Source organism: Salvelinus fontinalis, chromosome 2 (genome assembly GCF_029448725.1).
Source record: "Salvelinus fontinalis isolate EN_2023a chromosome 2, ASM2944872v1, whole genome shotgun sequence".
Lineage (NCBI taxonomy): Eukaryota > Metazoa > Chordata > Actinopteri > Salmoniformes > Salmonidae > Salvelinus > Salvelinus fontinalis.
The window spans coordinates 82,917,834-82,941,365 of NC_074666.1; the positions used below are offsets into that span (position 1 = coordinate 82,917,834).

At 46.4% G+C, this 23,532-nt stretch overlaps 1 protein-coding gene across 6 annotated transcripts in view; it reads right to left on the reverse strand.

Moving 5' to 3' along the window:
- LOC129829052 (supervillin-like) overlaps positions 1-23,532 on the reverse strand; it is a 32,592-nt gene that overhangs the window by 8,646 nt on the left and 414 nt on the right. The window contains exons 2-25 of one of the 6 annotated variants that reach the window (XM_055890552.1): positions 16,834-17,518; positions 16,026-16,190; positions 15,640-15,813; positions 15,033-15,058; positions 13,406-13,467; positions 11,987-12,135; positions 10,175-10,406; positions 9,143-9,672; positions 8,788-8,896; positions 6,349-6,399; positions 6,076-6,138; positions 5,811-5,885; positions 5,560-5,713; positions 5,372-5,467; positions 5,197-5,277; positions 4,825-5,020; positions 4,483-4,655; positions 4,117-4,236; positions 3,858-3,994; positions 3,448-3,595; positions 2,725-2,870; positions 2,279-2,454; positions 2,042-2,180; positions 1,224-1,676 (exon numbers count right to left, since the gene is read on the reverse strand). In XM_055890552.1, the coding sequence (XP_055746527.1) occupies positions 1,224-1,676; positions 2,042-2,180; positions 2,279-2,454; positions 2,725-2,870; positions 3,448-3,595; positions 3,858-3,994; positions 4,117-4,236; positions 4,483-4,655; positions 4,825-5,020; positions 5,197-5,277; positions 5,372-5,467; positions 5,560-5,713; positions 5,811-5,885; positions 6,076-6,138; positions 6,349-6,399; positions 8,788-8,896; positions 9,143-9,672; positions 10,175-10,406; positions 11,987-12,135; positions 13,406-13,467; positions 15,033-15,058; positions 15,640-15,813; positions 16,026-16,190; positions 16,834-17,168 (3,990 nt within the window). In that variant the 5' untranslated portion in view covers positions 17,169-17,518. Of the gene's footprint in view, positions 1-1,223; positions 1,677-2,041; positions 2,181-2,278; positions 2,455-2,724; positions 2,871-3,447; positions 3,596-3,857; positions 3,995-4,116; positions 4,237-4,482; positions 4,656-4,824; positions 5,021-5,196; positions 5,278-5,371; positions 5,468-5,559; positions 5,717-5,810; positions 5,886-6,075; positions 6,139-6,348; positions 6,400-8,787; positions 8,897-9,142; positions 9,673-10,174; positions 10,410-11,986; positions 12,136-13,405; positions 13,468-15,032; positions 15,059-15,639; positions 15,814-16,025; positions 16,191-16,833; positions 17,519-23,532 lie in introns of all 6 variants that reach the window. The other 5 variants (XM_055890518.1, XM_055890528.1, XM_055890536.1 and 2 more) reach the window with 5 other exon arrangements.

Consider the following 23,532-nt stretch of genomic DNA (forward strand, 5'->3'; position numbering starts at 1 on the left):
AATTCGTTCCAGTCATTGGCAGCAGAGAACTGGAAGGAAAGGCAGCCAAAGGAGGTGTTGGCTTTGGGGATGACCAGTGAGATATACCTGCTGGAGCGCGTGCTACGGGTGGGTGTTGTTGTCGTGACCAGTGAGATGAGATAAGGCGGAGCTTCACCTAGCATAAGCTTATAGATGACCTGGAGCCAGTGAGTTTGGCGTCGATTATGAAGCGAGGGCCAGCCAACGAGAACATACAGGTCGCAGTGGTGGGTGGTATATGGGGCTTTGGTGACAAAACGGATGGCACTGTGATAGACTGCATCCAGTTTGCTGAGTGGAATATTGGAAGCTATTTTGTAAATGACATTGCCGAAGTCGAGGATCGGTAGGATAGTCAGTTTTACGAGGGTATGTTTGGCAGCGTGAGTGAAGGAGGCTTTGTTGCGAAATAGGAAGCCGATTCTAGATTTAATTTTGGATTGGAGATGTTTAATATGAGTCTGGAAGGAGAGTTTACAGTCTAGCCAGATACCTAGATATTTGTAGTTGTCCACATATTCTAAGTCAAAACCGCCCCGAGTAGTGATGCTAGATGGGCGGGCAGGTGCGGGCAGCAATCAGTTGAAGAACATGCATTTGGTTTTACTAGCATTTAAGAGCAGTTGGAGGCCACGGGAGGAGTGTTGTATGGTATTGAAGCTCGTTTCGAGGTTTGTTAACACAGTGCCCAAAGAAGGGCCAGATGTATACAGAACGGTGTTGTCTGCGTAGAGGTGGATAAGGGAATCACCCACAGCAAGAGCGACATCGTTGATATATACAGAGAAAAGAGTCGGCCCGAGAATTGAACCCTGTGGCACCCCCATAGAAACTGCCAGAGGTCCGGACAACAGGCCCTCCGATTTGACACACTGAACTATGTCTGAGAAGTAGTTGGTGAACCAGGCGAGGCAGTCATTTGAGAAACCAAGGCTGTTGAGTCTGCCGATAAGAATACGGTGATTGGCAGAGTCGAAAGCCTTGGCCAGGTCGATGAAGACGGCTACACAGTACTGTCTTTTATCGATGGCGGTTATGATATCGATTAGTACCTTGAGCGTGGCTGAGGTGCACCCGTGACCAGCTCGAAAGCCAGATTGCCCAGCGGACAAGGTACGTCAATTTGCATGTCCTATATGTGATTCTATGGTTTTAACTGAGGCTATGGGTGGTTTAAGATTTTAATTGGAAGAACCACCCACCTGTGTTCCCTCATGACTCCTGAGTGCAGACGCGCCTCGCCCATTGATACTGGAGTGCCGGCCCTGCCAGATGAAGACAGCAGAGCACTCCCTCCCAGGCTGCCCGCTTTCATACGCTGGGCTGAGAGTATAGGTCCAGCGGACCAGGTATGTGTCTCCTTCATGCAGCTGCCCTGGGCTCTCCAGCTGGGCCTCGCTGTCCTCAAACTCCTGAATGTGCCAGGTATCCACGGCAACAGTGCTCAGTTCCACCTGCCGCCCGTCCTCCAGGGGTACGACCCCATGCCCCCTTTGAACGTCCACCCCCTCCAGGACTGTGGGGACCACCCCGTCCCCTGGCAGCGCCACCCCCTGCCCTGCCACCAGTGCCTTGGCATCACACGCACACAGAGACACACACTCTATCTGCTGCTGGGGCAGGGGACTCTGCTGGGGCCCCACTGGCATGGCAGTCTGCACAGAGAGACACAGTAGAGAGAGGAAGGGCGAGGAGAAATACAGTCAAAGAAGACCAGGCATCTTTCTCACAGTCACTCTGAATCTGTACAGGATGGGTCCTATTTGGATTTGAGTCATGTGTTTTGCACATTGACTCGGGACCGGTATCCCCTGTATATAGCCTCGTTATTAGTATTTTATTGTTGCTTTTATTTTATTTTTACTTTAGTTCATTTAGTAAACATTTTCTTAACTCCTATTTTTCTTCAAACATTATGTTGGTTAATTCCTTGTAAGTAAGCATTTCACGGTAAGGTCTACAGCTGTTGTATTTAGCGCATGTGACAAATACAATTTGATTTAATCTTTCTCTAACTAACCTGCGCCTCCTCTACCACCATTGCAGCGGTCTCCTCCTTATCTGCAGCCCAGTCCAGAAACTTCTCCCTGAAGAGGGCTGTCTCCTTGTGCTCAGAGACACAGCCAAACAGGGCCCAGCTGGGTCGTCTTTCACCTTGCCTGTACACAAATCACACACATAGTGTATCAATGAACACAACAGTATGTATTCAAATTAGGTATTTTACTATGTAAGCGCCTGTGTGGTGTGTACCTACGGCTGTATGCTGGGGTTGCAGTGTGTGGGGTCCAGTGGGTTGACCCTACAGTTGCTATAGTCGTAGGGACCACCCCACACCTGCTGGGCCAGCTGTACAGCCACACTCCTGTCGCCAGGGGCAACATCCTTCCCATGCCACAGGTACACCTCGCTGCCAAAGTCAAACACCAGGGCCTGGTAGAGAGACAGGGGAACAAACAGAGACAGAGAGAGAGACAGAGACAGAGAGACAGAGGCAGAGACAGAGAGACAGAGGCAGAGAGAGAGAACCATTCAGAGATCAGATTCTATCTGTAGTGTTGAAAACCACACAAGAGTTGACAGATGGCATTCCAGTTAATAATCTTTGTATTGAGTTAAAACTCATTGATTGATATGTATCACCAAGGCAGCAATGGCTGAGAAGCCACAGAAACACACAGGGGGATCCAGGGAGGGACTGACCTCAGTGGATCCCAGCAGGGAGACAGTAGGGATGGCTGCCCAGGCCTGCTCATGAGGCACCAGTCTGTTCTCCACCAGCCTGTACAAACAGTTAGACTCCACCACCCCACTCTCATAAAGCTCATCCTCTTCTGGGGCTCCCGCCCCTACAGGGAACACACACATATACGATCACACATACAGTACACAAAGACAGATGCAAATGGTCACGTACTGGTTGCTTGCATACTTACGTTCTTGGTTTCTTACTTACTGACTGACTGACTTGGTTTACTTACTGACTGACTTACTTACTTACTGACTGATTGACTTACTTAATTATTTAGTTTACTGACTGTTTGACTAACTGTTTACTGGCTGACTGACTGACTGACTGGACTAACTTTGTTTACTGACTGACTGACTGACTGGACTGACTTAGTTTACTGACTGACTGACTAACTTAGCTTACTGACTGACTGACTTAGTGTACTGACTGACTGACTGACTTAGTTTACTGACTGACTGACTGACTGACTGACTGACTGACTGACTGACTGACTGACTTAGTTTACTGACTGACTGACTGACTGACTTAGTTTACTGACTGATTGACTGACTGACTGACTTACCTAAAAGGGTGTTCTGGTTGTTTTAATAGGATGTTCACATAGTTTGTACAGTTCTTATGGTTTTGTCTACTGAGTGAGTGACAGAGTGGTTGGTGCCTAGTTCTAGTCTGACCTCTGTATTGTGTCTTTCCTCCCAGAAGGTTCCAGAAGTCAGAGGCCAGGCTGTTGTCAGTATTGACCCCCTCCTCCAGGTGGATGACCCCACAGGCCAGGCAGCCCAGGTCCCCCTGTGTCTGGATCAACGATGCCAGCTCTGACGCCTGGACAGAGACAGCAGAAGACAAGCAAACATCATCACCAGTTACAACTGACATGAATCAGTGGTTTCACATTGTGTTTACCTGCAGAATGTTAAATGGACTTCAATGGTATTATTCAAAAGTCATATATAGTTTGAATTACAGATGAATAAGACGCCCAACAGGAATCTCTCATGAGCAATACAACCCAGGGATCTAGTTAGTGGCTAGAGAGTAGCCAGTCAGTATGTGATACAATGTGTGTGTCGTGTGGAAGTCGTACCTTGGCTTTCTCTGTGGTGTTGGCGAACTCGCCGCTCCAGAGGATGCAGTGAGTGGGTGTGACCAGCAGGAAGCAGTCTCCACTGTTCAGAGACCTGGCTGTGGGCTCCACCAGACGCACTTGCACATGATGCCAACCTGGCACCGTAGGAGACACACACACACACACACATGTTGAATAGAGAGTTTGTATCCACACACGCATGCACACTCATAAACGCAATCATATGCACGCACACACACACACAATCTGTACTGACCTTTGATGTGAATGAGCATGAGGTTGCTGATGGGCAGGTTGTTGCTGTTCCCCACTGATTCTGTGGAAGTGACATCACGCAGGTGGACGTTACTGAAGTCCTCTGTACTGGCCAGACCTGCTAGAGTTCAGGACAGACATGAGACAAAGAGATCAGAGATGAGAAAGTCGTAAACAGTATTTAAGAAGATTGATGAAAGAAAAGAGAGAGAGAGAGAAAGAGAGAGAGACAGAGAGATAGAGAGAGCGAGAGAGAGAGAGAGAGAGAGAGAGAGAGAAAAATACTGAGATAGCGAGAAAAATATATAGAGAAAGAGAGAGGGAGCAAGAGAGAGATATCTCTCTGGTATATGTTAACATCACTCACTCTTCTCCACTTGTGTCCTGTTAGTGTTCACGGTAGCCATGGTGACTCTCTCTCCCATGAAGTCCTGTCTGATGTCATCGCGGGCCGCCAGAGCACGCAGAGGGTTCCGGGAGCCCTGGGTCCTACGGAACGGACGCACCGACCGCCTGTGCTGCGCTACTTCTGATGTCAGCCTGCACACACACACACACACACACACACACACAAAGAGGCATTAAGACACAAACACAGGCAATGAACACACTCATACATTTAGATAGAAGTGTACATGTAAACACATACACACAACCACACAACCACATACACCACCCCCCACACACACACACAAATAAACAAACTCACATGGGTGTGTTGGTCTGACAAAGGGCACTTAGGTCCTGTTCTGGGTCCGTTCCAGTGGCAGCTCCAGCAAGGAGGGCAGAGGGTGAGTGGGGAGACACCTCCCTGTAGAAACCACCACACGTCTCCTGGTCATCAGGGGTCATGACCTCCTCCACCCCCACTGAGGTCACCTCCAGGGGCGTGTCCTGGGGAGCGGCTGGGGGAGGAGAGGGGGACAACATGAGAGAAGTTACAGGTATTCTACTTCATTAGGATACTCAAAGCATCACTGAGAAAAAACACAGGAAGTGAGACAATAGACACTAGTGGATAGACTTCCTCTCTTAATCTGAGGTTTGGACAAATCATCCTAGAATAGATGATAAGACGTACTATTCAGCCTGTCCACAATGGAATCCAGTTTGTCCAGCTTTGTGTCCTCTTCCACCTCCATCCCAGGGTGACTGGAGATCTCTGTTGAGAGGAGAACCAGAGGTCAGGGAGGAGGATCTACAATCACAAACCAGACACAAACATCTGTTCTCTTTTGTGGATGGGGTATGTTTACCTTCATATGGGCATGCTGTTGCTGTGGCTCCTGTGGATGGTCTCTTAGTGTGAGATGGAGGGGTCTCGTCTATGTCTGATACAGGGGTCACCAAACCTGCAATGGGACAATCCCACACAGGTCTGAGTGAGGGAGAGAGAGAGAACGAGAGAAAGAGACAGAGAAAAGGAGAAAGAGGGAAACCTCACCTCTTTTCGCCATGCGTCCAGCCACAGTGTACTGGGCTGAGTCGTTGGCGGCTCCTCTCCCTCCGGTCTTCCACTGCTCCTCACTCTCCTGTAGGGTTCTCATGCGCTCAGCCACCGACGCCTGTGGCAGCTCCTCCGCTTCTACTGGTCTAGTCTGCTGCATGGGCAGAGACCGGGATCAGATACCATACAGTAACACCTACCAGTATGTGTGTGTGTGTGTGTGTTTTTTTTGTGTGTGTATGTGTCACCTTCTGTCTCCATTGGGGCTGAGAGCGGACCTGGGTAGGAGAGGAGACCTCCTGGGCCTCATAGGAAGAGCTGGTCTGAGGAGGGAGAGAAAACAGGATATATGAAGGGGAACTACGTCAACATGTTCCGCTGCAGTATCAACACAACTCAAATCACAGCACTCAAACAAGTACATTTAAGTAGGACTATTGAGGGCAATGGCGTGCAATGGACACACTTCACACTCACACACCTGAACGTGTGCTTGCACACACACACACTCACCTGATTGTAGCACATGACATATTGAGGTGTACTGTTAGAATAGACAGAGGAAAAGACAGGAACCTGAGAGGAGGGAAGGAGGGGAGGAGGATAAAGGAATAAGCCCCGGATTGGGTAGAACAGAATAGAATAGATTTGATATGATTTGGACTAGCAGCATAGTCAACAAACCAGGGTAATAAGTTAGGTTCAAATAACTAAACACAGAGGTTGGTAGGCAATAGGGTGCACTATGTAGGGAATCGGGTGCCACAGAGCCAGTACTCCGCTTACCCAGCACTGAGGGTTGACGACTGGTGCATCATGGGAGATCTCAATGCCTTCCTACAGGAGCAGAGAGGGGGTGTGGTCAGGAAAGCCAAGACAAAAAGAGTGTGAGAGGAGCGAGCAGGTGAAAAGAGATGGCAAACAGGAAAAAGAGAGGGTGAAGAGAGATGAGAAAATGTATGGAGAGCTCTCACACACACACACACACACACACACACACACACACACACACACACACACACACACACACACACACACACACACACACATACACACACACACAACCCAGAGAACTGTCAACACTGTCCAGCTAAGGGGGCCTAATGGGGTCAAGAGGGTGTTCATGGAAGCCTCTCAGTCTATCTGTTATCATTCCATGTCATTCAGAGCCATTCAGCCCATTCCTGGGCATTAGCACCTGTAGAAGCTGCACCCATATCTAAGTAAAGCAAGGTAGCTCTCAGTGATTGAATACATAGAAAGGTATAGGGCTGGTGTAAAGGTGCTATGATATTAAACACAAACCATAGTAAGATATAGGGCTGGTGTAAAGGTGCTATGATATTAAACACAAACCATATTAAGGTATAGGGCTGGTGTAAAGGTGCTATGATGTTAAACACAAACCATAGTACGATATGGGGCTGGTGTAAAGGTGCTATGATATTAAACACAAACCATAGTAAGATATGGGGCTGGTGTAAAGGTGCTATGATATTAAACACAAACCATATTAAGGTATAGGGCTGGTGTAAAGGTGCTATGATATTAAACACAAACCATAGTAAGATATGGGGCTGGTGTAAAGGTGCTATGATATTAAACACAAACCATATTAAGGTATAGGGCTGGTGTAGAGGTACTATGATATTAAACACAAACCATAGTAAGATATGGGGCTGGTGTAAAGGTGCTATGATATTAAACACAAACCATATTAAGGTATAGGGCTTGTGTAAAGGTGCTATGATATTAAACACAAACCATATTAAGGTATAGGGCTGGTGTAGAGGCACTATGATATTAAACACAAACCATATTAAGGTATAGGGCTGGTGTAGAGGCACTATGATATTAAACACAAACCATAGTAAGATATGGGGCTGGTGTAAAGGTGCTATGATATTAAACACAAACCATAGTAAGATATGGGGCTGGTGTAAAGGTGCTATGATATTAAACACAAACCATATTAAGGTATAGGGCTGGTGTAGAGGTACTATGATGTTAAACACAAACCATAGTAAGATATGGGGCTGGTGTAAAGGTGCTATGATGTTAAACACAAACCATAGTAAGATATGGGGCTGGTGTAGAGGTGCTATGATATTAAACACAAACCATAGTAAGGTATGGGGCTGGTGTAGAGGTGCTATGATGTTAAACACAAACCATAGTAAGGTATGGGGCTGGTGTAAAGGTGCTATGATGTTAAACACAAACCATATTAAGATATGGGGCTGGTGTAAAGGTGCTATGATATTAAACACAAACCATGTTAAGATATGGGGCTGGTGTAGAGGTACTATGATGTTAAACACAAACCATATTAAGATATGGGGCTGGTGTAAAGGTGCTATGATGTTAAACACAAACCATAGTAAGGTATGGGGCTGGTGTAAAGGTGCTATGATATTATGATGCTCTTTTGGTTTCAGTGGAATGGCAAAACTTGAACAAACTCTCATATTAAGCACTCTGCTTTCTGAACCAGCCCACACAACATATCTGTTCTACCTTCAAGAACAGAAAGGACAGCTCCTCCTAACTGGCCACGCACTCCACACCTTTTTACTTTTTCACCTTATTCTAAATAAATATACTATTTCGATATCATTTCTGGGCAGTGTGCGGACAGCATTCCCTCTTTTAAAATGCTTCCCAAATCCAGGCCATCTCCCCTGTGATCTATCCCCCTGGTGACCCTCATCCTCCCCTCTTTCCCTGACTGACAGGTTACACTAAACCCACTGGTTCCAGACAGCCACCCAGAGGATTAGAGATTACAAGTGGAAGCCAGAGCCTTTACTCTGGGCTGGGCTGGTGTGGAGTGTTACAGAGGGGCCAAGCCATAGTATCACAGACCCTGGGGACTAGGGATTGTCTGGGAGCCTCCTGTGGATCTATCTATCTATCTGACTGAGAATGATATGTCCACAGCTGTCCGCTGCTCTGCTTTCCAGGCTAAGACTGGATTTGCCCCACTGTAATTCTGAGCCAACATATTCAAAACGCTAAACACAAGTGCAGACCCAAATCAACTATAAACAGCCAACCAACTGGCTCCAAAACACATGAGCTCAGTCCGTGTGAGATTTCCAATGCAAAACAGTGATGTCAGCATCTATCCACTGCCCACCATTCCCAGTAGCTGCCTGCTCTGACTGAGGTGTGTCTGTGTGTTTAGACTAAAGCGAGGTCCAGTAAGATGGCCGCTTGTCTTACCTTCCTCTGGTCCGCCAAGGTCACCTGGACGTGTTGTCTGGGAGGAGTGTCTCTTCTCACCCTGCCCCCCCTCTCCTCCTCTTCCTCCTCCCTGGAAGCATCTGACAGCCTGCACAGAGGCAGAGGGGAGGTCTAAAAAATAGCCATGCAAATCTCTCTCTCGTGCTCATGCTCGCAATCACACACACACACACACATACACACCTAAAAACACAAAGACAAACCTTCCATGACACTCAGCAATAGAGATCCCTCCTGTAGCACACAAATGTCAATACACGCTCAGGGTCACAACGTTCACACAAAAACACATAATTTAAAAGGCCTGTATGTTGGCTCTGTGTTAGTTGTGTACCTGTCTCTCCCAGAGGTGTTCCCAGGGGGGTCCATCTGCTTTTTCTGTTCAGCCAGGGAAGGCCTCTCCTCCTGGGGGTGACTGGCTGGGCCACACACGGCCACCGTCTCCCTCCTGTTTCTGTTCCTCTGTCTCCAGGGGGCAGAGGAGGCTGGTCTCTCTCTACAAGGCACTGGTACATTATCATGTCTTTCTGCCCTCCTCTCCTCCACCTCGTTGCCCCTCTCCTCTCCTCCGTTCTGGTCCCGCTGTCTGTTCTCCCACATAGTGTCTCTGTCTCGGTCCCATACTGGTCCTCCAGAGGCGCTCTTCCTCAGGATGCCTCTGATCTCTCTTGGCTCAGAGTCCCTGCGCTGCTGCAGGCCCTGCTGGGACGGGTCAGGTCCTGTGGTAGGCTCCACGTCGGCCCCGGGTCGAGGCTGGGCCTGACGCACCTCGCTGGGCCTCAGATTGATGGACTGCTCCTGCTGCCGGTCGGAGAGGGTGGGGGATAGGCGCAGCGGGGGCAGTTGGATGGGGCCTTTCTGGAGCTGAGGGAGGACAAAGCGAAGAGAATACTGTCAGAGACATGGAGATTATAGATTCTACTGATCACAATAGTGTAAATTAGTATGAAAACTATAAGAAGAAGAGGTTACTACATATTTCTGAGTCATCAATTTGGACCTGTCTAATTTGAGTGTGATTGAATTGGACGCGAGTGTAGTGTTACCCTCTGGACAGTGTTATGGTCGATATTGGCTTGACACTGATCAAATAAAACTATTGATCAATCCAGTGCTCATAACAGTTAGAAGCACAGAGTGTGACATTCATTTCAATTCGGTGTACACTTCCTCACTCCCTCATGCTCACGTCGACATCCAGTATACACACACACACACTCACACTCGCACTCGCACTCATACACACACTCACCTGTGTCACAATTCACATTTCTCAGTTAAAGAATGACACACACGCAATTGCCAATCGTCTCTAATATTCCCTCTTCCATTCCTCTGAGGATGTCTTGGTCCCACTCCCACTCACCAGGCTGACCTCCTCCACTGTGATGGGCTGTGTGCGGTAGCGTGCCCCCTTCTGCCTGCGTCTCTCTGAGGGGGCATCAGGAGAGGCGTCCCCCTGGCTCCCTGGCAGGGACAGCTTGTTAAACAGAGCCAGCTTCTCACTCATAGTCAGCTTATTGTTCTCATCGTCCTCCACCGCCTCCGCCTCGGCCTGCACAGCCTGGGCCTCGCCTGACTCTGCTGGCTGGGGGGTGCTGCTGGGACATGGGGTAGATAGGTAGGAGAAGGTGGTGAATGGAAGTCATGGATGAATAGTTGAAACAGAGAAACAGCCCCGTTAATTCAAATGTGGATTGACAGGAACACAATGTGAGGTGTTTTTAATGCATGCAGTAAATCAGGGTTTTAGCCTACTCTCTGACTGCTCCCTGTTCTAACTAGGGGTAGGAATCTCTCTGTCCAACTCAGCAAAGGTCACATCATTTAACTTTTTATATTTAACCAGGCAAGTCAGTTAAGAACACATTCTTAGTTACAATGACAGCCTACTGGGGAAGAGTGTGTTAAATGCCTTGTTCAGGGGCAGAATGACAGATTTTTACCTCGTCAGCTCGGGGATTTGGTCCAGCAACCTTTCGGTTACTGGCACACCACTCTAACCAATAGGCTACCTGTAGTTAACCAGACAGGATGTCATTATGAGTGAACAAACCCTGCCAGCTCTAGGTTTCCAATCAAAAACAGTGCAACATTAAACCTGCTCAATGTAATGGAAAAATGTAGATCTCTACCTAAATAGACATACCCTAGGGGGCCATAAAAAATACCTAATAATGTTTATACTGCGAGAAAGATAAAAATCGCACCTTTCTTTTTTATAAATTCCTGAGGTGTAGTTACTTTTCAGGACACAAGCTCAAGAACACAGTACAAATGTGATACAAATATTTTATATGATTTTATATTATGTATTTTCTATTCAACAAAACTGTATGAATGAGACTTGAAAGGCTTTTTAAATATAGTACAGTCAAATTATAAAATGACTAACTATAAGATTTCAACTTCCTTGTATCTGTAAAATACATATTTGTATGTTTAGTTAGAAAAATTTGGCAGATCTTCTTAAGGTCTCTCTTGATTAAAACCTCTGCCCCCACCCTTCTGAACATCGCACAGGGCTCTAGCTTGGCTTCCTGAACTCGTTATGAAATGTCCATCTATGTCCATCTATGACAAATATATATATCGATATCCTAATGTGCTAGAGCGACGAACCCACACTCTCCTGCTGCGCTAGGATCTAAAGGATTGCAGGCATGTGCTTTGTCAGTGGCTGTGATGCGTTCAGCCAGGAGTTGATGGACAGTCGGAAGAGCGAATGAAATGGTAGGTGGGACATCCCAGCTTCAAGTGGTGTAAGATTTCACAGCCTGAGTCACACAGGCGGAAGAACACTAGGGCTATTGCTGAATGCAAGCCGTTTCGATCTATGGTGTCCACACATTGATTCATAAGTGAAAATGTCGGTCGGAAGCGGTACCAAATGCACGCTAGTCCACTCTTTAGGGGAGTTTTGACCTAAGCGGTACCATACCAAAATGCATTATCTAGAATGCTATACATAAACCATATACTATAAACCATATCACTATAATCAGTTATGATCTCATGACATGCCTTCCATGTGGATTCCACAACCCACTGGGCAAGGAATTTTAATGTGTGAGAGGCTAATGTTTTTTTGCATACGGTATGCCAACGCCTCATTCCCAACAGATACAATATATCCTTGTACATTGACCACCGAGGTGTGACCCTTGACCCTGCTCACCTGGTGGCCACCACCATCTCCTCACAGGTGATTGGCTGAGTGAGTGAGCGGTGCTCGTTGCCGCGGCGTACTCTGCGTTCATACGCGACGCTGCCAGAGCGAGGCTTCAGAAAGGAGGAGGCCTCAGGGGCTGCTGACTTCTCTAGCTCCTGCAACAGAGAGAAAGACGGAGAAGAGAGAAAGAAAGAGCGAGAGAAATAGTCATTCATAACATTTATGTTCATACTTGATAGGTAATATCTGATTTGACAGGTCATATTACATGTTGAACAATAATGCCTTTGCCACGGGTGTATAATCGACGTTTAGATCAAACAGAGCATATAATAGTGACTGAGAAATGACAAAATGTCCTCTCCTTTTTCATCTCTTTCATTGAAAGTGTCTCTCTTTCCTGGCATGTGAATGGAGGTGCAGTAGGCAGCGGAAGTGGGTGGGAAAGCGGCTGGATAAACCAGGGATCTGTAAGGTGCTGTGGGTGGCCTACGTAAGAAGGTAGAGGAGAGGGATAGAATGCCAGGCCTGCAGGTCAGTGTAACCAGAGCTCCCTTAGTAGTGTACTGTTACCCTCCTGGCCTTCCTCTCAGCCCCCTCCCTCCTGGCCCTGCCTCCCTCCTCCACCAGCCAGCCTGACAGGAGCTAGCTGCGGGCTAATTATAACCACCTGTTAATGCCTGTTCATGGCTTGATAGTCCCTGGCTACTTTTCACCTAGGTTTTGACAGATGCTACGTGACTAAAACCCACCAGGAAGTGAAATATTGGGGGGCAGTCTGTCTTGATTGACAAAACAGACTGCCAAAGGCTACATAAACAATAAAACACTGACCAATGGGAGTAAACTAAGACCATAAGGGTCCATCTGTATGCACTCTGTGGTCCGGCTTCCTATATGTCCTACACCACACTCTGTCTGCATACCTGGGCTTATTTAGGCACCATGTACTGATATAATAGTACAGTACTAATATACAAGGCCCTGTCTGGATCAGAGAGCAGCACCTGTTTGGCCATTCATATTCCTCAGCATTCGTTCAGTGTATTCAGTTCTGCATGCTCAGCTCAGCCTGCTGGCTCATCATGCGTAGCTCCGTGACTGTAAGGTGAGCAGCCCCTCTCTCTCTCTCTCTCTCTCAATTCAATTCAATTCAATTCAAGAGGCTTTATTGGCATGGGAAACATATGTTAACATTGCCAAAGCAAGTGAAGTAGATAATAAACAACTCTCTCTCTCCTCTCAACATGGGCTCTGTCGTGTCTGTTGATGTGCTGTTGTGAGACATAAGCCCTGTGTAGCCCCCTGGTCTCCATGGTGATGACCTTTTGCGATCAGGCATGGAGACGGACAGCATGGTACAAGGGATCAGGAACGGGGTCCTGCTGTTTCACAGCCAAGGTTGAGCTAGATGGACGTGCTTACTTTAAACAGAGACATCTTGGCCGCCACACTCATCTTGGCTCTGTCGTCTGTCTTCACATCAGCTGGGAGTGAAAATACATGACATTAAATATATACATCAAGACAGGCAAACAGAGGTAAATACATTAGAGGTAAGTGCATACACACTCAAAGACACACCATGCTAAAATGCTAAATCCCTGTCAGCCTGTCTGTGTCATCAGCAGGGGACATAATTTTGGCATCACTGAGCCTGTCAAACACATTAACCCGAACCCTCTAAATAAAAATAGGCAAACAAAACAATGTAACAGCACCCCACACACCTTGTGATCATATAGCAGTCCCTGTCATACAGCAAAAACAGTTGACCTGCTCATAGTAGCCTGGGGGAGAGATACAGTCCAGAGAGGCTACCTGTTAGTCAAGCCGTCAGTCCACTGCGACACAATGAGGTAGACAGATCTCTGTGACTGATCCCTTCGCGTGAGGCCATCGCCCTGCACCTGGCACTCACTACACTGTCACATGGCACCACCACCACTATCTCTCAGCTGGCACCGCTAGCTGCCTACTTCTCCTCTCACCTGGCCTGAACTTAATGACCACACAGTTCATCCTTTTGAACAGGCAGTTGGGTAGTTGGACAGCAACACTGAACGAGTGAGTGTCAACTGTCTCTGTTGTCTCTAACACTGCTCCCAATGGCCATTGAATCATGTATTTCAGGTGGACAGTCAAATAAATGCTTGAGAGAGAACTTATTGGACAGCTACTGCGTACAAGCGGGGACTATTTTTTTATAGTGGCGGTGTGGTGCTCAGGCATGCTTTTATGGCTCATAAATCCATCACCACCGAGGAACTTCGACATTCTACCGTCACCCTGTGCCCATCTGGGTCTGGTGGAGTGTTTAAAAATAAAAGCCCTTGATTTATTTGATGTTCTGTTTATTATAGGTGTTCGGTAAAGGCAGCTCCGGAGTGGGGTTGAGTGTAAGTAGAGGTCAGAGTGCATTCATCAGGTTTACTGTTATAAATACACTGTTATACAGTAACTATTCGTTGAAATAGGTTTGTGTCTTAATATTACCGGTTGTTTTTGAGTGAAAATAGAAAAAAACAGTTATTCCTTCTGACCCGATGTTGTCCTTCCCCCTTTTCTCTTTCTCTCTGTCTGTCTGTCTGTCTCGCTCTCTTTCAGCAACTGTGTGATGACAAATGCCTAATACAGTAGCCTGCTGAGACATTTTATCACACGCTACTTGTAGAGACAAGTGCTGATCAGAGAGCTTTGCCACCTCCTATCGCCCATGTCGGAATTTCTGTGATATAGAGAATAGAGAAAGACAGAGGGGGGGAGAGAGCGAGAGAGAGAAAGAGAGATAGAGAGCACACGCTCTTCTTTGTCACTGTGTTAAACGATATTGCTGGCAAGCCACACAGCACTATGCCTGTGACCCCCCCTCTCTCACTCTCTCTCTCTCTGTCCGTCTCTGTTTCTCCCTCTCTCTCTCTGTGTCCCTCTCTCCCCTCACTCAGTTAACACAGAGGCAGTACAGAGGCTGTACAATAGGCAATGGATCAGCCGTTTGTGTGTGGCAAAATAAAACAGGCCATGTGAGAGCCAGGTGGGCGGGGTTCGATACCTTTAGCGTTCTCCTCTTCTAGCCGCCTGTGGGACACAGAGAGAGAGAGAAGAGAGAAGAGAGAAAGAGAGAGAAGAGAGAGAGAGAGAGAGAGAGAGAGAGAGAGAGAGAGAGAGAGAGAGAGAGAGAGAGAGAGAGAGAGAGAGAGAGAGAGAGAGAGAGAGAGAAGAGAGAAGAGAGAAGACAGAGAGAGAGAGAGTCAACACGAGGTCATTGGCTCCTGGGTCATATCTGCATGCTCAACAAAGCAACACTGTTCATGTCATGGTTGCTATTAAGCGCCATGAACGGATGCAAACATACACGCAAATCATGCCTCTTGCCAGTGTACCAAGGCCAAACTATTTCAATATATAACCACAAGGACCACCAAAAGAGATGCTCCGATATGAGAGGACAGTAAATATCTGGAGAGCATTTACATACACGCAAACCATTATCACACACTATCAAAACAATCAGCAAAGAAAAAAACCACGGCAATGGCACAAAACACTGCAAACCTCTCCACCTGAAGAGTAACCAAACTAGGGCAGAGCCCCAGGCTTGACCTGCATGCTCGGGTATGACATGGTTTATATGGCTGGCCTCAGCACACAGTCCCTACCCGCCGCTCTCCTGCACCTCACAGGCTGTGATCGGCTGTGTCCTGAAGCGCTCGTTGGTTTTGCGGCCCCCGCCTGACACCCCAGGGACATAGCGACGGGTGCGCCGCCGTCCCCCCTCCGAGCCCGGCTTTACAGCCAGGTCAAGGGAAGAGGCCGCACGGCCACTGTCAGGACTACTATCCCCAACCACAGAGGAACAGGGTGAGCATCAGGAGAGAAGGGGAGAGAGAGATGAGAAAAAATCTCCAACTGGAAGCAGTGGGACAACTCCCACTAACACACACTGTAGACGCATACAAACAGAAACAAATAGAAGACTGGCGCCCACACATATTCAGAATAACAACACACACACACACAGGTCGTTTCATGCAGGAGACCCTACACTTTCTCAGGCTGTGTTCCAGTCCCGGTCTGCTGCAGCAGGGCACTCCTCAACTGGCCCACCGACACCCGCGTTTGCAGCTGGGCCGCGTCGGGTCCAGGGGGGCCTGGGGGAGCTAGGAGCTCCACCCCACTCAACATGCCGGCAGAGTCAGAAGAACACTTCCTGGAGGCGGGGGAGGAGGGAGGTGAGAGAGAGGTGACGTAAGGAAAGTGGCAAACTACCACAACTACACCCATTGCTACAGAGCACCCCTGACAAAGTATTGTGCCTCTTAAAGGAAAGGGAGTCCAGGTCAGGGGGGTATAAAACACACATGGAGGAATCAATGGGATCTCTGCTGTACTAGTACTGCATGACGCTGGAAGTCAGTTTAGCTCGCTCCATTTGAATTAGCAACAAAGGCCATAAAGCACAGGTGAACTCTGACAACTGTTTTACGAGGCTGAAGGGTCACAGGAAAGAATTTTCACTGGTAAAGGAGCTTGGTGACTGGAAGGGGGTTGTTTTAAGAGGTGGTTACACATAATATGGTTGTTTCTATTCATCAATCTGTTGTTAGGGAACAGGGAAAAGACACATAGCCTGATACTGTATAACACAGCAATTCGCTGGCCAGCAGGCATCACCTGCATACTTTCAGCATAACTAGGTTCAGTGGTCTGAGTCAGCATGTGGGGTGACATCACAAATTGTCAGTGTATGCAACCTGTCTGCTGCATCACTCTTTGTTCACTTGTCTTCCTGATGGGGTTGAGACGGATCTCCACTACTGATTGGCTAATGGCTACACATGGAAGGGACTCACCTTTGGAGGTGTGTTGGGTCTGCAGCAGTGTCTGCCTCAAAGCCGTTGGAGAATCTCCGAGGTTCTGACTCCAGAGGGGTGTTGCTCTCCCAGTGGAGGCCCTTCCGGCCACCCTCCGGCCCCCCCGCTCTGCCGTCCACCCCCCCGGAGAGGGTCCTGTCTGTGGAGGGAGGTGCGCTGTCTGAGTTCATGAGAGCCCCATCCCTCCTCACCCACTTGGATGGGAGCTCCTCCATGTTGCCGTAGCGTTCTTGCAGCTCACGCCTCCTCTCGGCCTTGTAGCGGGCGATCCGCTCCGATCTGGGCTCCAAGTCGGGGTTCTCTATAGTGTCCATGCTGCCTGTTCCACTCCCCGTCTGTCCGTTAGTCAGAAGGTCTCAGTAGGTCTCCTTTAACAATGACCTGGGCATTGATGACTCAAACCTCAAGAGATTCCCTCCTACGTCACTTCTCAGCTATCAGACACCAAAGGATAAATGGATGTTCAAAAACCAAATCCTCCTCCAGTAAGTTAGTGTGGGCTCCAAACAACAGCAGACAGATATCCTAATGTGCTTCACCAATCAAAAAGTCCAAAGTCGGCATGTGGAACCAATCAGCACCTCCGTCGTTGGCATTGGGAATGTCTTCTTCCAGTCAGCAGGCTGTCAGACAGATGAATCCTTCCCTTGAGCTCATCGCACTGCTGAGACAGAGGGAGCAATAGAAACATCAGATAACTGCGCAATCTCACTTTCTCAATCAGTTAGCCACACATTCATTCACTATCAGTTTCACATCCGCATGTTCTTCGTTAAGTCAACTGAGTAAACAGAGCACCAGCCTACAAGTGCACTATTAAATCAAACTACATGACGCCATGACAAAAAAAGCTGAAGAATGTACAGTAGCCAGAATGTACACAAGTCTCTCTCAATTCCACATAGCATTGGACCAAAACAAACCATACCTAGTTGAAATGTCCCTTATAAAATTAGCGTCTTGCTTCATCTCATTTTATAGCAGCATGCCATCTGTAGGCAACCAGCTACATTATCTTTTCCTTCCCATGCCCCTGTCGCCCGTCTCCTGTCTCTCCTCCTTCCTGCTGAAGCCCTGTAAGTTGACCTGTTGTAGGCTGCTCTGCAAAGCAGGAATCTCCCCTTGCACTGAAACCCTATACTACTGCCAGCCAGCCAGCCAGTCAGCTCCACTTCAGTCCTACTGTACATGGCTGACTGTCTGCCGGTTGGACAAGATCAGTCCCTCTTGCTTTCAACGTTAGTTAGTGCCTTCCTATGTTAGCGAGCTGAAAAGTTGGAGACGCTGTCCGGCAAGTACTAAGTTCACTAAGAAAACAAAATATTACATTTACAAAGTAAATAATATTTCAAATAGGCCTCACCAGAGTTGGTATAGTTTGCTGGTTGTTCAAACCCAATCATGGTTCATGTAGGCTACAGAATTCATTCTGATTCTCTACCAATAACATGGTACTAAACATGTTATTGGGAATGTATGTCCCTAGAAATATCCCTGAGCAGGACTGTCCATAATCACTCATCTGACAGTCTAATGTCTCTCTCAACAAGCAAATACATGCAAAACCTCCATCCTGGTTACTAGGTTGCCTGGCTGTTTGAACACAAAGGATCTGAACCACTAAACATTCAGCTGAATTCGGAAGTTTACATACACTGAGATTGGAGTCGTTAAAACTCGTTTTTCAACAACTCCACAAATGACTTCTTAACAAACTATAGTTATGGCAAGTCAGATAGGACATCTACTTTGAGCATGGCACGAGTAATCTACCTAACAATTGTTTACAGACAGATTATTTCACTTATAATTCACTGTATCACAATTCCAGTGGGTCAGAAGTTTACATTCACTAAGTTGACTATGCCTTTAAACAGCTTAGAAAATTCCAGAAAATTATGTCATGGCTTTAGAAGCTTCTGATAGGCTAATTGACATCATTTGAGCAATTGAAGTGTACCTGTGGATGTATTTCAAGGTCTACCTTCAAACTCCGTGCCTCTTTGCTTGACATGGGAAAATCAAAAGATACCAGCCACGACCTCAGAAGAAAAATTGTAGACCTCCACAAGTCTGGTTCATCCTTGGGAGCAATTTCCAAACGCCTGAAGGTACCACGTTCATCTGTACAAACAATAATACGCAAGTATAAACACCATGGGCCCACGCAGCTGTCATGCCGCTCAGGAAGGAGACGCGTTCTGTCTCCTATAGATGAACATACTTTGGTGCGAAAAGTGCAAATCAATCCCAGAACAACAGCAAAGGACCTTGTGAAGATGCTGGAGGAAACAGGTTCAAAAGTATCTATATCCACAGTAAAACGAGTCCAATATTGACTTAACCTGAAAGGCCGCTCAGCAAGGAAGAAGCCACTGCTCCAAAACCGCCATTAAAAATCCAGACTACAGTTTACCTGCACATGAGGACAAAGATCGTACTTTTTGGAGAAAAGTCCTCTGGTCTGATGAAACAAAAATAGAACTGTTTGGACATAATGACCATCGTTATGTTTGGAGAAAAAAGGGGGATGCTTGCAAGCCGAAGAACACCATCCCAACCGTGAAGCACGGCGGTGGCAGCATCATGTTGTGGGGGTGCTTTGCTGCAGGAGGGACTGGTGCACTTCACAAAATAGATGGCATCATGAGGTAGGAAAATTATGTAGATATATCGAAGCAACATCTCAAGACATCAGTCAGGAAGTTAAAACTTGGTCGCAAATGGGTCTTCCAAATGGACAATGACCCAAGCATACTTCCAAAGTTATGGCAAAATGGCTTAAGGACATCAAAGTCCTTATTGGAGTGGCCATCACAAAGTCCTGACCACAATCCTATAGACAATTTGTGGGCAGAACTGAAAAAGCTTGGAGGCCTACAAACCTGACTTAGTTACACCAGCTCTGTCAGGAGGACTGGGCCAACATTCACCCAACTTATTGTGGGAAGCTTGTGGAAGGCTACCCGAAACATTTGACCCAAGTTAAACAATTTAATTAAAGGCAATACTACCAAATACTAATTGAGTGTATGTAAACTTCTGACCCATTGGGAATGTGATGAAAGAAATAAAAGCTGAAAAATAATTCTCTCTACTATTATTTGGACATTTCACATTCTTAAAATAATATGGTGATCCTAACTGACCTATAACAGGGATTTTTTATAGGATTAAATGTCAGGAATTGTAAAAAAAACTGAGTTTAAATGTATTTGGCTAAGGTGTATGTAAACTTCCGACTTCAACTGTTTAGAAATAATGGCATCACCACATTTGTATTCTCAATCAGTAGGGACTTGGGGCATTTGCTAGGCCGCCAAAAATTGTCTGTGTGAGTGGTGTTCTGAAATTGCTAAATGTTAGCGTCAGCATTCCGGTCCCTTTCCCACCACAGCTGAAACACAATGGGGCCTATGGAACAATGATCAGAGAGAGCTATGGGACTCATAGGACTTAGTACAGCAGAGGGGCTGCAGGCCTAAAAGGCACTGTACTCTGTGGTGGTCTGTAACAGTCATGGTTTCACCATCAACAGATAAACACAGACATCGGTTACACTATAGATACATCGCTTTCTCTGGGAGTATTGGGAATGGTGTGAGACAGAGTGTCTTCCAGATTGCAAGCTTATATACGGAAGACATGATTGACTTTTACATTTGGATTCACCCCTGACTTTGACTACAGCTCTCAGACAGTGTGAGCAAGCGACTAACATAGAGCCAGGTGAATCTCCAAATCTGACGTGCCGCAGACGACAGCAAAAGGCCATGGACCGAAAGCTGAGCTGTCAGACGCAGTGATCCCCACGGGACATCAAGATCAGAAGGGCAGCTGTGTTTGTGTGCTACGTCTGTGTATGTGTGTGTGCTCATGTGTGTATGTTTGTGTATGTGAGGTCAAGTTCAACACAACCACAAAATTGACTACCACAAGAATAGAGACAGCTTGGTTGGTATAGCCCTACCTTCCCAAGAGTAACAGAGGGCAAGATGAGAAACGTCTCAATACCATGTAATTGAGTGAGCGTAAGACAATGAAGACGGAGACAGAGAGTGTCCATCTTTTTGGCAGACCGGTGCAGAGGTCATGTGACGGGCTAGGCAGGGCTGGATTGGATGAGAGAGGTTGGTTGCCATTGGAGCTCAGCATGGATCATCAGTCCCTAATCCAGTAACACTAGTTAACAAGCTTGTTCTAAAGCACCCGGAAGAACAGACTAGTTAGTACTCGCTAGGAATACACAGAGCAATGATACTGTATACACTGTTTGCCAAGATAAAGTTGAATCAACTTGCAAAATTACGTTCACAGAGAGGTTTTAATGAGGTAAAACGGAAGGTGAGTATCATATCTCCCCGCATGGCATTGTAAACAGAGCCGAGGTGAAGTAGTCACGGACACCATCTTTACATTTCAAAAGTGCTGAACATGTAGTTAGTTATATTGGCTACGTCCGTTCTCGCTCGCTCATGAATGTCTTAATCAAAATTACGGATTGCCTCTAATCCGTTTGTTGTCCCCTTATGCCATAGTTTGTGCATCTCAATTGTCAGTAGAAACTATATTTTTTCAAGCAACTTATCCATATCAGCTATGTTTTTTTTAAAGGCAGTAAATGAAGTTGAATGAACTGTCTCGCTGCCAGGCAAGGCTCAGCTGAAAGCCAGGTGTAGCAGTGCTAAGGTGTTGGGACTGCTGTTGGGACTCTGCTGTTGGGACAGCTTTATGTAGGCCCTAACAGTTTGTGAGTACCGTTTGTCACCGTTATAGTGCAATTGATGTATTGTTTAGTGTTGTGTATTGGCTTTGCTGGCATACATCACACATTTTAAAGATTTTGCCCCACCAAGATTTACATGTTAAAATCACCACTGCCCCTTATCCTATTAGCATATATGATTTTTATGTTTAACAGAACTCAAAATGCCCACACAGTAATCTAGAATTAGAAAAGGATTATTCATAGATAATGTCCATACTAAACCTTAGAACTTCCAGTACAAATACAATGGATTTTTCCCAAACATGGGGTCTCTGAACTCACATCTTCCCCAATTGAAGTTAAAGGAGTTACATCAGATGATGTCACCAAGTTCAGGAAATGAACAGACTGTAAAGGCCAGATTAAAGAGAGGAATTACACGGGATTAGATCTGTAGCCCCCCACTGGGCAGCAGAGTAATTTAAGGGCAAATGAGAATGAGCGGTGGCTTCCCATCCACTCTTCCCATTCTAAAGGCGTCCGCATGCTTCCCAGCTGAAACAGTTCTGAACAGTTGGTGCAAATATTATGACAACTTTTTGTTCGTTCTGGTCTTCGGCAAGGGGTTTTTCAGCTGTTTGTGCACATTACATTTTTTCTCGAGGCAAGCCGAAATCCGTAGCCGAAGTCTACGCCCCTTCTACGGTGATTGGTGAACAGTATGGATTCTTTAATGAAGTGTTTGTTGTCATTCAATGAGACTAATCGTTTTCATGCAACATTTTTTCACTTGAGAAATACTGCACCAAACATCTTAGTTAGATGTAAAAAGATCTCCTCGGCAGAAAATGTCAAAATTAATGACAGATTTCTTGAGTTATCTTAGATTATTTCTGACTATTTTCAGGAAGTGTATACTGGCTACGGCGTCTCAAGATTGACAAACAGTACTTTTTTCTAACTTTTCAAGCAAAGGTCTATTAAGGGAGTATGCGAGCACACTCGTTCGGTTCGTCTAGGCGCTAGCCAAACCGAAACATGCGGGAGGCTTAAGAGGTGTTACCTCTCTCTGTACCCATGTTCTGGATACACAATGGACATGTGATGCAGGTGAATTGGGGATAGATTTAACCAGAGCCTTGTATTTAAAATAAAATGCTCTGGGTTTAAATAGCTCAGAATGCTGCTATCACTGGGGCAGACTTCTGCAGAGCCTATACAAATACACTCTAATTGAGTTTAGAAATGATAACTGCAGCTTCTAGGACTTGTCTACACTACGGAACATAATGCCTCTAGAGCAGCTGTAGCTCTCCTCCTCCACCCCTCATACCTTAACACACCCCTCCGCTCCTGGTATGATATGACACATTAACAGTTGTTTACTGTGTGACATCCAAGTGTGAACAATTGGGAAATTTTTGCTCCACCAATGCCAGATGGCGTCCAAAAGATCTAGCCTAAATCACATGAATTACATGTGAGTATCAATGATGACATCACTGTTCCTTTCTGTCCATATAGTTCAGTCCTAGATGACATGCCGGTCCACTCTAACTTCCACCCTCTACATCAGCCACAACACAGTCAGTAGCTCACCACTTTAAGACAACACCATGGCAACAAACATCATTACCACCAAATATTTATCCAAAAATGGGATCTCACAGTATAGTATGAAAGAACGCAAACGAAGAAAAAAAAACACTATGACAAAACAAGACATGAGTCGTGACACGAATGAGAGCAATTGTCCTATGCAAACAAGTCTCAAGTCAAATGTTTGGTAAGATAATGACATTAGACCGACCAAGTCTCTCCGCAGCTTGATATTACAGATCTATTAACAGAGTATAATCACTATTTGATACCAAATGCCAACGAAAAAAAACCTGGGGGAAGACCTTGCAATCGGGACACAATTACTTGTCAGTAACTGACGCGTATGGACACAATTCGAGCCTCTATTT